A 14579-nucleotide genomic window follows, 5' to 3' on the forward strand; every position below is an offset into this window, starting at 1 on the left:
GGGAGCGGCTGCTTTGCTTTGAAATGGATTTAAGGAAAAAGATGTGAACAGAAATTAAGTTTTCCTATTGCCAAATCTAGAAGGGGAAAAAAAAAAAACCAAAACCCCACAAAAAAACCTTCAAAAATATGAACCATTATTTGGAATAATAAGAAAAAGATTGCCTGCATCTTCACAAAATTTGCACTGATAGTTCTCGCAACCAAAAAAAACCCTTCCTCAAAGATCTCAGGAACAAGAGACAGAGCTAACAGGCAGAGAATCCTAAAGGAGTGGTGGTATTATGCCTATATTGCTACTTTTATTGTCCAGAAACTATGCCTAGAGACACCTGAGCAGTCTATAAGACTGCTAAGTCTAAGTCTATAAGTTCCCAAAGAAGCCTCATGCTTTCTTGAAGGCCTGGCTGCCATTGCCAGGTGTCTTTCAAACAGTCCTACCTGCACCTGTGTTTTGGCAAATGACTATCAGACTATCAGAAGGACTAAATGCTGCAATTAACTCGCCTTTGCAACATTTTTATCTGCAGTAAAACAAATTCATTAAAGGAATTCCTTCCCATTCTGTAAGAGGGTAAGGCTCATTCTGCCTTACTAGCGGTAGGAAAGGCTGTGACACAACCAGATGTGGTCATGGAGATGATACAACTGGATTTGATGTCTAACCAACAACAGCAATAATAAAGGACATACACTCCTTAAACACACCTAGAACAACCTAGAAAGGGACTTCATTTCCATACACTACTGCTTCTGTCCATTGGATGTTGATACCACTACTTGTGTCCATTTCTCATCCCTTCCTTGAGGATTTACGAGGTTCTGATATTTCCATATTACCCTTCCCAATTAGGAAGAAGTCTTCCTCTGACCACTAAATGCAAATAACCCTTGGTGGCAGAAAGCTGCCATTCTCTCCTGCAACAAGAGAAATAAATAAATACCAATTCAAGATGGTAACACACTTAGCATATCCTGGAAGTGCATACTCTACTCATTCCGGGATGCCTCTCCCTGCTTAATTCGTAAGTGTCTGAATCCCAGAATAAAGCTTCTTTATGCTTTATCTATCCTGTAAATACAGAACCCACTGATCACATGTTACACAATCCCATCACCAAGATTAATGCATTCATCCCATCAGAGCATCTCTTCTGAGGTCGGACATGATGGCAGCCAAAACTCTGTGTGTCAGGGATGGGTTAAGGACCGGCTGCCCCCAGCCCTCTCTTTGAAGGATGCTCTGGCTTAAGCCAGGATCCTGGGCTGTTCAGCACCAGGGCTTTGTTCTGGGTCGCTGTTTAATAACAACTGTTGGACATGTGATGAGGCTAAACCCTACAGGAGATCCAAGGGCAGCTGCAGATTGATTGAACAACTGCCCAAAGAGTCCCGGTGCCAAACCACACATCTATGCACCGCTCTCATAGCTGGCAGCAGAGCGCAACGTTAACTTCCACTCAGCAGAGAGAAAAAGCAGGTTACGAATGAAAGAAATAAAAATTGAAAATAAAGGCAAAAGGAAAGGGAGAGGAAAAAGAGAGACCTTCTAAGGTCATCAAGTCCAGCCTCTCCCTATGAAGAATTGCTCCCTACGAGACATTCATTTTGCACAGCCGGGTTTCAGAAGTCCCAAGAGGTGACTTGGCAAGCATCTATTCCACTGCCTGATAGATCTCACTGTCAGAACACTCTTGCCATGTAATCAATATGCTTCCCCCACCCCCTGCCCCCCCTTCTTAATTTCATTTCCAGATTTGAAGGGCAGAAGGCACCTTTTGGACGCTTTGGTTTGATATCTTCAATAAACGTGAGAGACCCTTGCCTCTACTCACATTTCAATTGCTACAGCACTTCCTCTTCGGGTCCTCTGCACCTATATGTGCAAATCTCCCCATTTCCCTCATTATATTCCCTGTGGTCCTACTCAATGGATCCCCTTGGTACACTTCATTGCTGCATCCAAAGCTACTTCCCCTCATTCCTTCTGCTCCAAACAAGGAGCTCCAATAAGCCATGTCTCTCTTTCTTTTAAACCAGCCTGATTTCATTCATTCCTAGTTTTTAATCTAAACCATCTTCTCTAAGCATCCACTTCTACCAATGTGACATGACTAATGGCAGGTCAGAGATTTGCTCACAAGGATCCTACATAAAAAAGCCTGGGCTTGCATTCTTATTTCTTGTGCTCTGAAGGAAACACATTGAAGTACTTCCTGTGCCCAGGTTACACCAATGGTCAACCCCAAAACTCTCTGCAAGCCCTTTTCTTAAGGGAAGACCCCATGAGACAGATTCATGGATGACCAGTGGTTCCTCACACCTTAGAAAAACATCTGTTTAATGGGAAAAAAAAGTCCCATTGCCCATCTGCAGAGGGTTTGACCATATAAGAAAGCTAGAGGGACCAGCTAAGGACTCCCACATGAACATATCTCATCGTGGACAGGTTGAACACAACATGCCCCACCACTAACAAGGGAAGAGAGCTTCCCTGACATCCCCAAGCTATGCAGGGAAGGCATTTCCACTTCATGATGTGTTCCAACAGGAGAAACACAGCTCGAGTTCTCATTTAGCATCCCCTGGGCTAAGTGAAGAGCTGGGAAATGGCAACTGAGCTTCACACCTGGCTGCAGCAGCCTCTGCACTGAAGGGACCTTATAAGCCCAGGACCACTCCCTGTGCTCCTCTTCATAGCTCACATCCATAGAATCCCTTTGCCACCTCTTTCACATGGAGGAAGCTACAAAAGAAAGGATGTGAGAGCTGCAAGTGGCAAACTCCTGCATGCACATGGCAGCAGGTAAAGAATGTGATGAGACTGCACGTAATACCCTAAATTGTGGAGGATGTAAGACACAAAATATTAGGGGGAAGATAGCCTGGAAAGCAACACTACTGTTATACATAAATGTGCAGCCACATGCACACAGCCTACATACATCTCTCAGTGACTGCAAATAGCCTAGTGAACCCACAAAGGACTTTTTTTAACTGGGAGAAAAAAACCTGTAAATGCATCGACACACATTACAGAAAATAATTTGGTAACTCAGCTGCTGAGATGAGTAAAGTGCAAAAACCACAGCAGGTAACAGAGGGGGGGTGACTTCTAAGCGGACCTAAACATGTGTCCCTTTGCTTGGGGAGGTATCACTCCTTTTGCATCTTCTCATTCAAAAACCTCAGCCAGCAAGTGGGCAGCAATCAGCATTCACTTGCTGACATCTCGTGTTGGGAAAAAGAACTGCAGAGCTGCCTGTAAGATGGATTTCCCCAGGCTCTCCCCTCTGCCGCCTCATCCCCCAGTGAATTTTGAACACAGTTATTAATGCTTTTACAGTTAGGATCAGTTTGACTATATTTTGGTTCTGCTGTTCTTCCTGCAATGACTAAAATGCCTTGTTTTATATGCTGTTGTTTTTTTTTATATATATTGTTCAGCTTTGTTTTTTTTTTCATGCTGTTTGCACTCCAGCTTATGGACTATACATGGATCCCTGTTGATTGCCTGAGCTTTGGTTTGGCATTCTCCACACCTTAACATCTTTTTCTTTTTTTTTCTTTCTTTTTTAATATATAATGGTATTCCCCATGGATCAGCAAAATAAACAATTCTGAAAGACAAGAGAAACTTCTGGATTTCATAATAACTGAGGGTGACACAGTGGTGATGCGTTGACAGTTGGACTAGATTATCTTAGTGGTCTTTTCCAACCTTAACAATTCAGTGATTCTATAAAAGGGACTTCAGGACACCTCTCACCCCAACCCCTGCCCACAGCAATGCTGAATTTCACGTTGTTTACATCAGTTTCTCAGCAGCTGATCAAGTCAACTTCTGACTGTTCCCAAGGATGGAGTCTTCACGCCTTTGAGGAGAACCTTGGCAATCTAACCTCATGGAAACCTTCAAAGCCACTTTTCTTTCAGGTCCCCAGATGAGATCTCTGGTCATTTGGACAGCCACAGAATCACAAGGATTTCTGTAGATCTCCAGATTTTCCTCCCAGCATCAAATCTATGGAGCTGCTAAGATCTGTTCCACCACTACTGCAATGCTGCAGCACCAAGGTAGTCACTCTATACATAGTGCTTAGGGAATTGAATACATAGAAGCACAGGATCATAGAATATCCCAAGTTAGAAAGGACCCATGAGGATCGTTGAGTCCAACTCCAGCCTCCAGATAGCACCACTCAAAAATCAGAGTTTATATATCATGATGGGATTTAAAAATCTTAAATACTGCCTCTTGCCAGCATTAGGAGCTTAGTAACGTGCTGCCAGAGCGAGGAAATACGTCTTGTTCAAGCACGTGCCCGTTTGGAAGAGTTTTCTCCAAAACTGAGGCAGTTATTTCTCTTTGAGAGAGACAGAACTGGCAGCATTCCCTACTGTGCTGCCTCTCTCCTGTTAAATAGGATGCTCTACCTGAAGGATGATCTCATATTGCTCTCAAGGAATTCAAATCCTCAACTCCGGCTTTCCAAAGGTATGAATTGGCCACAGTGTATCATTCACACTTCCAGACATTCACCTTGTTCCACCAAACTCATATCCCACTGAAGCTGTCCAGTCATACAGCCAAAAGCCACAGAAAAGACATTTAAGGTAGCTTGAATCATAGAGCGGCTTGGGTTGGAAGGGACCTCAAGGATCATCAAGTTCCAACCCTTTTGGTTCTGGGCCATAAAGAACTGCTGTCACTTCACACCTCACACACAGCCATGAAGCATGTGTGGCAGCTCAGGCCACAAATGGATCCAAAGCCCATGGCCACAGATGCAAAAACATCCCTAACACCAACAGACTTTAGAACAAACTCAAAAAACAGAAGCTTATGTTGGTTCCTCACTTCTCTCCAGAGGTGATTCTACTTTCTTTTCCCACAGGACAACGTACACTGCAACCACATTCCCTTTTGGGTCAATATATGGTTTTAGGGGTATTTTTAACACAAAGCCAGATTTTGTATCTTAGCTGACCTTGTAAGCGTGGTGCAAGGCAGCTAAGGCTCGTTGTTGTTGCATTGCCCAACATTTCACAGGGGCTGCCACAGATGGTGACCAAAGTCTGCCCTGGGGAAAATCCAGTTCCATGCAGGTGAACCACTCCTCCATTCAAGCCACCTTGGAGAAGAACAGAAAATGAGATGTAAGACATAGCCCAGTAGCTAGCAATCAACAGGAACAGTTCTATCAACTAAAAACTTTTGCTGTCATGCAAAAAAAAGTAAAAATAATCACATCCATCACCACCAATAATCCATCACACAGCACCTCTTAGAGGAAGAACCATTTGTGACTCACCCCAGTTGCAACGCACAGCTGTCACCATCAGCTGAGAGATGAAGGTCAGGTTGGAGGAAGCCCAGCCTTTGGGGACATGCAGACCCACCACAGGGTATTCACCAGCAGGGAGCAGAGGAGGAGAGCACTGCAGCTCCAAGTGAGTGATGGTGACACCCCTACAAGCAGAATCTCCAACAAATACATGGATGGCGTCCATCTCCATGACCTGTGATATATTTATTGTTAATAGGAGGCCAGTCACAACAAATGAAAGGAAAGCTGGCGTAGACTCCTCATTGTAACTAATTTCTCCAATATCATAGGAGATGCCATCTACTGTCAGCCTCAGTGCCCTAGAGCCATTGCCGGGGGGCACCGTGCACTGGATCGCTATACAGGTGACACTGAGGATGAGGCATGGTTGCTGACCAATGAGAACAGATGTCCTGCTCTTTCCTTTCAGTGCTGCACCTGCAAAAGTGAGCAGGCCTCCACCATTGGTACTGAAGTTTTGGGGGTAAAACTGGTGGACTTGAGGCGTGATGGTGAGAACACTGGATGTATTTCTGAAGCAAGCTTGCCCACTTCTTCTGTTGGATACAGAGATGTTATGCTCCCCTGGGGCAATGCAGTCCATCTGGCACCTGATGCTGGTCTCATTCCAGAAAGTAACCTTGCAGACAGCCTGGTCATTCACGTGCACCACAGGGCTGTCACCTGGCCACGCCAATCTCTGCCCTTTGATGGTCACATTGGTGTACATCCCACTGGTCTCCCAGGTCACTGCATCTACAAGGGGAGTTGACTGCTCGTGAAGGTGGAGTGTACAATCCCCAAGGCAGACACTGCTGATTCCATTGACAGTCACTGTGACATTAAGAGCCCAAGACACTTCAGCCCACCACTGGTAAGGCAAAAGGTGTCTCCCTGAAAGGACCACGCACTTAATGGTATTGTTGTCAGAGCTCTGGAGCTCACAGGAATAATTACCATCCAGGCTGACCTGTCCCGGATCTGTTCTGGATCTTAAAGCAATCCCTGATATAGTAAGTAACATCCCACCACAAACAGACCCATCTGATGGGAATATGGAGGTTATCCGTGGAGTTACTGTGATGGTCTGCAGCCTTGCTGTCACATGAGAATATCCAAGCTGTCTCTGGATAACCTGGATAGGGTAAATCCCAGGTTCCAGGTTGCTCAGTGGTAAAGAGCATTCATAAAACATTGCAGACTCATTGCCACGTTGCAGCTCAAGCTCACACTCGCTGTCTCCCAGCTTAGCCACAGATCCAGTGATGTTTACCCCCTGGATGCTCAAGAACAGGCTACTCTCCAAAATTTCCAGTTCAACTGTGGTAACCAGAGGTGTCAGAGCTCTTTGGTAATTAAAGGTGATGCTTTTTGCAACAGGAACATTTTGAAATGAGCTATTGCTAATGAGTATATTTACTCTGACAGGGACATCTTGAGAAACTTCATTAGAGAAATTAGCAGCTGGCGGGGTCAGACACCAAATGGTCTCTTCTGCCAAGCGGGTAACCAGACAGGTTTGTTCATTTACTGAAACGGAAACCAGGGACCGATTTTGGCTAAAGCCCAATCCTGAGATTGTGAGCAGCGTTCCACCTTAGGAGAGAAAAAACAAAAAACAAAGAATATTGTGTGCAAGAAGGGAATGAATGACTGTTTGTGAACTGTCTGTGTGCTGAGGATAAGAACAGCACTCAAGTAGCAATCCGGATTTTTTAGGAAGTGATGAGAAAGATGCAAAACCTTCAGCATTCCCAAGTTAATTCCACACTTCTAAGCCCATAGCAGCCTCACAAAGCCAGCTGAAACATCTCTCCATCTCCATTTAGTTAGCCTCTCAGTGCCCTGCCTGCTTAAGCCCTTCACAAAACTGCAGCCAAGAGTTAATCAGTGGTTACCTTCCAATACCCCCTAAAAATGAAAAGAAGGGTGCAATACTTTTTTTCTTAACACAGTTAACTCTTCAGAAGTAACAGCCCTTGCCCTCTAAGCTCAAACTAATCTCTTTTCTTTAAAGGCTGGGAATGGAATCTGGGGAGGACCTGAAGTCACCTCACAGAAATTTCTGTCTTCTCCACACGGGCTCCAAAGGGTCCATGTAATATTCACCAAATGGATTCAACTCTCCTCCACCCCGCAGGCAAACGACAAAATAGGATAACCCAAAATCTGTGCTTCGAGATCTCGAGTGAAATTTTTGTGTTTACTTCAGTGATAATTTGCTCTGAAACACAGTTAAATGATTTCCAGTGTTTAAAGTATGGAATAGGATTAATCAATATTTCATTTTTGACTAAAGTTAACACTGAAAAAGGCTTTCTTGTGTGTTCAAGTTCAGGAAAATAGGTATCTCTTTTGGGACAGATTGAAAAGAGTGCTTGCTTGAAACCAGGCTTGCGCCCTACCATCCACTTAACTTCCATGCATAAAGTCATGAAAGATGGAGGCGTAATGACTGAAAGATACAGCATGCATGAGTCAGGTGTGGGTGTGCTTTGTTTCCCCAAAGGGAACATGCAAAGACTTGGGGAAATCAAACCCAAAGCACAGGGACCCCTGAGCCAGCCAACCAGATCGAGGAATGCTTGCTGAAATCCCACGTTCCCAGGCTGCTGCAGTCTGATGTCTGCATAATAAAGAGTCACAGATTTAAGACACCCTCATTTAAACTGATGTGAAACGGGATGCCCTTTCCAGCCCTGCAGGGAAACTGTGCCCTTGATCCCTTTAACCTCCGTAAGTGGCTGCAGATGTACTGCCTTTATTTACCCAGGAAAGAGCCGCAACACGGCTCGATGCTGAAGACCTCCGAGATGTAGTGGATTAACGGCTCAACCCTGCAAAACAAGCAACACAGAAGGTTTGGGGGTTTTGCTTTCTTTCTGGAACATCTTTGATTTCTTAAACTGGAAAAGGGCAGATTTAGACTAGATATTAGCAAGAAACCCATTACTGTGAGGGTGGTGAGACACTGGAACCAGTTGCCCAGTGAATCTGTGGATGCCCCCTCCCTGGAAGCCAGGCTGAACGGGGCTGTGAGCAACCTGGTCCAGAGGGAGGTGTCCCTGCCAATAGCAGGGGGTTAGAACTGGGTGATCTCTTCCAACCCAAAGCATTTTATGATTCTATTATGAATACTGTCTCATGGCAACCTGTGGGCCAAGCGCAGTCCATACAGCACAGTGAACTGCCTATCAGAACCAACAAGAACGTGGATGTTTCTGCTAAACAGATCCCAGCATAGCCATGTCAATGGATGCAAGAGCTCCAAAGATCCCAGCTGCCTTTCTTTCCCTGCTCCTCCCTTGGGAAGTAGACAGAGGAAAAACCAGGTATAACCTCCAAAAAGGCACTCAGACAGGGGTGTAGCTTTGCTTTCCCTCTTCAAATGAACCCTAAGATACCAAACAGGATGGAGAAGAAAATTTAAATCTTAAGGGAAGTGTGCACATTCACACACCTGTTTGAAGCAATAGCAACACCATTGATGATAACAGAAACGTTGTACCATCCCACAGCCAAGGCTGGAAGCGTCACACTAAGACCACTGTCCATCTGCACCTGGATCTGTGCCCACACGCCCCCAATTTGGACCTTGATATCTGACCCTCGGTAGTTCGCAAATGAGGATATTCCAATCTGAAGCTCCTGACCCCCTGCAAATGGGAGAAATGACGAAATTATTTCAGTAGCAATGGTTATTTTAGCACATAAAACCATTAGGTGCAGTCATGTCCATCAGCCAAAACCCAGAAACTGGAAGACTGCAGTCTTTGTGTTCTATTAATTCCTTTGGTTTCTCAATAAGATCATCAGGTATTAATAGTGTGAACTTGGCTATATTCACCTAAAGCCTAAATATCTATTGATAGATATTTAAGGTAAGATCCATGCCCTCAATATAGATATCCTAAACATCCACACCTTGCTAGAGCCAAATCCAGACTTTCTGCAGCTCATAGACTGGAGCTGAGTGAGGGATTGTTCCAAAATCCCTGCAAAGATTCAGACCACTCTTTTCAGCACTATGAGAGTATCTAAACTTCAATGGAATCTCCTACAACTAACTGAAAATTTCCTTAGGGGCCTAAAATCAGATGTCCATGCACGCTCCATAGCACCTTGCTTGCAGGAAACAGGTCGGTCTCCCCAGTTTAAGTTCTGTTGTGAGATGAATTATACCGAAGACAGAGGTCATTTTGTCTTGTTTTTTCTGTAGTAATAGAAAAGGACAAGGACTGTGGGGAAGGGAATTTCGTAACACAAATTCCTCCTGAAATAGCTTAAAAACTTAGGCTGGCATGTATCAGTCCAAATAAAGGCTCTGAGATAGCTTTCTCATCAGTGAGGAGAAACAGAGTTCTTATGGCATAATTCACCTTCTTTTAAGGAAGATTTCCAAAGGAGCAGTAGTGAATCCTACCACAAAACTGCCAATTTCTCTTCACCGACCACATAACGAGCACAGGCTCGTTAGAGAGGTGTTCAGGAGATCAATCACATCCCTTTCTCACCTCTGAAAGACATGGATTCAACTCCACGGAAGCAAGCACACACAGGACAGAAGGGGTCTTCCAGCCCAACTCCCTACCATCACAGACAATCCTGAATTCAGACAGAAGATGCTAAAATCTCCTTACCATGCACACCAGCAGGTAGCCTGACATGCTCATCTACACGCAGAATATCTACCCAGGGTCAGCTCTCCCAGAGCAGCCCCATTTTCACCCATTTCTCTTCCTCCCTGAACTCATTTGACATAAGAAGTTGACCATGCCACATCTCACACCCTTATCCCAGCCACACAGGGATGGCTAAGTTACTTTATTAAGACAAAGGGAGAGCATAAAAAGAACTTTCGTAGGTTAATTCATCCTAAAGCTTCAGATCTGAGCAGCAATTTTGACTACCAAGCACAGACTGAGACCACTTGGCTCTAACACAGCCTCCCCAGCAGGCACGATCACTGCAGCCTCAGAGAATCCTCTCCTTTCCACAAAGCAGGAGAAAAGCTCCTCTGAGAAGTCATGGAAAGCAGTGCTCTTCCGTTCAGCACGCACAGAGTCAAAGTTTGAAAGCCTGTGAAGCTGAATATATTAATAACATGAACTCTTTGGACTCTTGGTCAATTGTCAGCTTAATCCTAGATGCCTGGAAGGCATCGGTGTAATTTATTTATTCTTTTTATTATATAGGAGGAAAATTATATTAAAAGCTGAAGCTGTGGAGGTTCTGAATAGAAGATTGAACTGAGTCCCAGCATCGTTCAGGAGACACTATAACATTAAGGAGTTCCTTGCACCTGGGCTGCCCACGGCTAGAACAATCTCCCCTTGGTGCTATTGTATCTGAATAATATTCAGATGATAAAGGACGTTTTCTCTTACTTATGCATTCTGGAGTAATAGGAAATGACAAGGGCACTGGGGAAAGGGATAGAAATGTCAGGTGTGCAGCAGGCACTGCGCCTTGTTGCCATCACAGCTGTCTCACCCCCTGCACCCATGCCAACTCTCTGAGCTGGAAGGAGCTTTGTTAAGATATGCATTAAGAAATTGGAAAAAGAAACTTCAGAGTGTATCTTTGTAGGAATGGAAGTGGGACACATTTAAAAAAACAAACAAACAAACAAAAAACAAACAAGAATATTTCTGTTCTCTTCTTAGTTTCCTAGAGGGAGGTATCCCTGCCTATAGCAGAGAGTTGGAACTAGATGATCTTGAAAGTCCCTTCCAATCCAAACCATCCTATGGCTCTTACTGTTTTTCCTACAGAGGGAGAGGAGAGAACAGCTGAGGTCAGGTTAGGTTCTTCAGCCTCACACTATTGGAAACCAGGCCTGGACATCCCTGAGTCCCAGACCACAGACTTGCCTCAGCCAGCACAAAGAAGGAAGACCGCGGCCAAACTCCTGCTCATTTCTCTTTTGACAGCACTGAGAATCAAACCCTAGATTGCAGTAAGCCTCCCTGGATGGGCAAAGTACAGAAAAGATTGGTCTGTGTATGATTGATGTATAATATTAGAATAGTAGGATCCCACATCTCTAGCCCTGCTGTGGTGGGAAGCCTACTGCTCAATCCATGGGTAATAAAACAGGTTCTGTCTGACAGGAGACTTTGCAGTGTCTACAGAAGCTGTGAAAGAAATAAAGAAACAGCTTCAAATCACAGAATTGTAGGGGTTGGAAGGGATCTCTAGAGATCATCGAGTCCAACCCCCAGGTGCCAACAGGAAAATAGAGGTTCCATTTCCTAACTTAGTGTTTTTTTTCTTGTTAACCAGTGCTGTGCTAATTGTCAGGGCACAGAAAGCTAAATACACCTACAAAAAGCCCTGGAAGAAGGCAAAAGGATCTCAGTTTGGGGGATGCTTGGTCCAAGATCATTTCAGTCAACCCTAAAAGTGGCAGCTGAGCTGGTGATGGTTTGTGTCTTAAAGAGAGTATTTAAATCTAGTAATCAGCACCGCTGTCTTGTTGCTGTCATTTTAAACTCAATTTGAAGCTAGTAAAGCAAGAGTCTATGGAATGAGTCAGGAAGAAAGAGGCATCACCCTCTGACTACAGCTCACTTGTTAGGGTCCTGAAGAAGTACATTCTCTAGCACCCATTTATCTAGCCATTACTGAACCTGCTACCAAGAATGGATGAGTGGGGCCATTCCAGAGCAAAGCCAGAGAAATATGACTTTGAAAGAGCATCATAGCACACTTAGCATTGAGGACATGACGCATATTGGACTAAGGCAAGCAACTCATTATCCCAGGCTGGATGGGGCTCTGAGCACCTGTTGGAGCTGTAGGTATCCCTACAGGGAGTGGAACTAGATGGCCTTTAAGGGTCTCTTCCAACACTCATGACTCTATAGTCTTATATAAGCTAGAGAAAAAATACAAAGCAGGCAGGAGTGACCAGAACTTGCAGGGGACATATGGGCAACAAGTTAGAAGAAACCAACAGGGAAGAGCTTAATACCACTAAACTCCCTAGACCTCAATCACCTCCATCGAGCCAGCATAGGGCTGCAGATGATGCCTGACACATCTATAAACACTTTTCACCTGCTAAGCCACTTCTGTTTCTGCTCAGTGATACAATTGCAGGGTTTAAGGAAGGGTCATACTGGAACAAGTTGGTGAATGTTGTTGATTGGTACCCAGAAACTAGTGTCACATGGACAGCAGCATCTTCTGCCCCCTGCAAACAGAAGCAAAGAAAGCATCAGGAAAAAGACTGAACCAATAAAAGAAAAATAATTATTTCCTATGTTCGTGCATCTCCCACACCCAGTAAGTCAGGCACATGGTGTTCCCAAATTTGTATATGCATTAGACTTGCAATCTGTTGGTGTTTCTGACTGCTCCACTCGGTTTCATAAATCAAACACTGTTGTTAATTAGGCTGGTCTAAACTGTAGGTGGAGTCTGGGCTCAAATGTCCCACAGCCAGGACTTGGCTGATGGACTACCATCTGCTTAGGCCAGGGCTATGTAAAAGGCTTGTAGGCTATCACTCAACTGACTGTATCCCAAAAATACGTGGTTTCTTACCCGGGAGGGAACTTTACATTCAATTTGTGTTGAACTTCTGGTATCCTCCAAAACTGGGCAAGGCTGAGATCCAAACAACACCAGGTCTACCCCTTCCAGACCAGTCCCTCTGAGAGCCACTCTCAGTCCTCCTACAAAACCAATTATTTTTAATTACATGAAAGATGTGGAATAGTCTCCTTATCATGCAGAAGATGCTTAATTACTAGGTGACTACAGAAGGGAGTCTGATCTGGGGATGATCATCTTCCACCTTGCTTTGCCCTAAGTTGCCTCTTTCACCCACGATCCTTCTTCTCTGTTATTCACCCTTCCTGTCTATTACTTGAATTCTGGTCCACGATACACAAGAGAACTGTTTAATTCTCAGTTTGTCTTTTAATGACATACTTATTTAAGCCAGCAAGGTCTGGTCTGTGATCTCACACCCAACCCAAGAATGAAATCAGAAAGAAAGGAAGGAGCACTAAGAACAAAAAATGAGCTTGACACAGCAGGTGCTTTCACAGTTCAAAAAGCTGCCAAGCACCCTGCTGCCAGAAAAGCCTCAAGCGTGAGATTAGGAAATTTCACATAGATGGGAACTTGGCAGAGCTTGGGACTTTGCAGAGTCGTGAGGAAAGTTAGAGGGCTCTCTAAACCGTCAGAGAAATCTGGAAGTATCTCCTAGGATTTCCCTAACTGGAAGCAGAGCTGGTAAACAGCAATCAGGTACTCTGGCGGGAAGCTCCTTCCATTCAGAGGCCTGGAGCAGCTCCTGTGAGGAAAGGTTGAAGGAACTGGGCTTGTTTAGCTTGGAGTAGAGATGGCTGCGGGGAGACCTCATGGTGGCCTTCCAGTGCTTGAAGGGAGCCTATAAACAGGAGGGGGAACGGCTGTTTGTGAGGGTGGATGGTGATGGGACAAGGGGAATGGTTTTAAAGTGAGACAGGGGAGGTTTAGGTTGGATATGAGGAGGAAGTTTTTCCCCCAGAGGGTGGTGAGGCACTGGCACAGGTTGCCCAAGGAGGTCACCACTGGGACCAATGATATTTTGACAAGCTCGATCTGATGCATCAAAATACAAAATGTTCCCAGCCTCATAGAATTGTATGAATTTGAAGTGACCTTGAAAGGTCACCTAGCACAACTCTAGTCCAAGTCATCCCCAGCAACACTAAGTCAGAAATAGGAGTATCTCAAAACTGAAGCCACTTGGCTCCCATGATTGTTGCCAGATAAGGAGACTCAGATTTAGAGTACGGATTCCATGCGTGTTGTTTCAAGACTAATGCTCTTAAGTTTTGATGTCTACACTTATATCTATATGCAATGAAATACTGCATATGTGCACTTTACGATAAGATTGAAGAGAGGTATTTTAAATGGAAGAAATTAAAAACACAGATGGAAGCTGTAATTCTTTCCAATTATAAACGTTCAAGGCATATGTAATGTAAGATAGCATTATACTTGCTTTCTTTTTAATGAGTGACAGATCACTGTAATTTGGAGAGGAGTCATATTGTCATGGAAGAAAATGAGAAGAAAGAACTAAGCACTAAAACTTGTCCTTGTTTTTTTTCCTTTGTTCTTCATATGAATTAGAGTGAGTCTCAACCCGATATGATGTTCATTAGGGAAAACAAATAGGAAAGAAAAGGACAAAGATGCATCCCAACAAGAAGAGAGGTGACTGGTGTCTTAATTGTCACCTTAA

General features: G+C 44.3%; 1 protein-coding gene across 11 annotated transcripts in view; it reads right to left on the reverse strand.

Annotated features, from left to right (window-relative positions):
- Nucleotides 1–14579, reverse strand: part of PKHD1 (PKHD1 ciliary IPT domain containing fibrocystin/polyductin) — a 240212-nt gene that overhangs the window by 189876 nt on the left and 35757 nt on the right. For 10 of the 11 annotated variants that reach the window (XM_042832731.1, XM_042832730.1, XM_042832732.1 and 7 more), the window contains 6 exons: nt 12881–13011; nt 12392–12527; nt 8790–8985; nt 8099–8166; nt 5315–6925; nt 4991–5134 (listed from right to left, as the gene is read on the reverse strand). In XM_042832731.1, the coding sequence (XP_042688665.1) occupies nt 4991–5134; nt 5315–6925; nt 8099–8166; nt 8790–8985; nt 12392–12527; nt 12881–13011 (2286 nt within the window). The remainder of the gene's footprint in view (nt 1–4990; nt 5135–5314; nt 6926–8098; nt 8167–8789; nt 8986–12391; nt 12528–12880; nt 13012–14579) is intronic. The other variant, XM_042832736.1, reaches the window with a different exon arrangement.

This window comes from Centrocercus urophasianus, unplaced genomic scaffold (genome assembly GCF_019232065.1).
Source record: "Centrocercus urophasianus isolate 14NV4802_14NV808 unplaced genomic scaffold, USGS_Curo_1.0 seq_39, whole genome shotgun sequence".
Taxonomy (NCBI): Eukaryota; Metazoa; Chordata; class Aves; order Galliformes; family Phasianidae; genus Centrocercus; species Centrocercus urophasianus.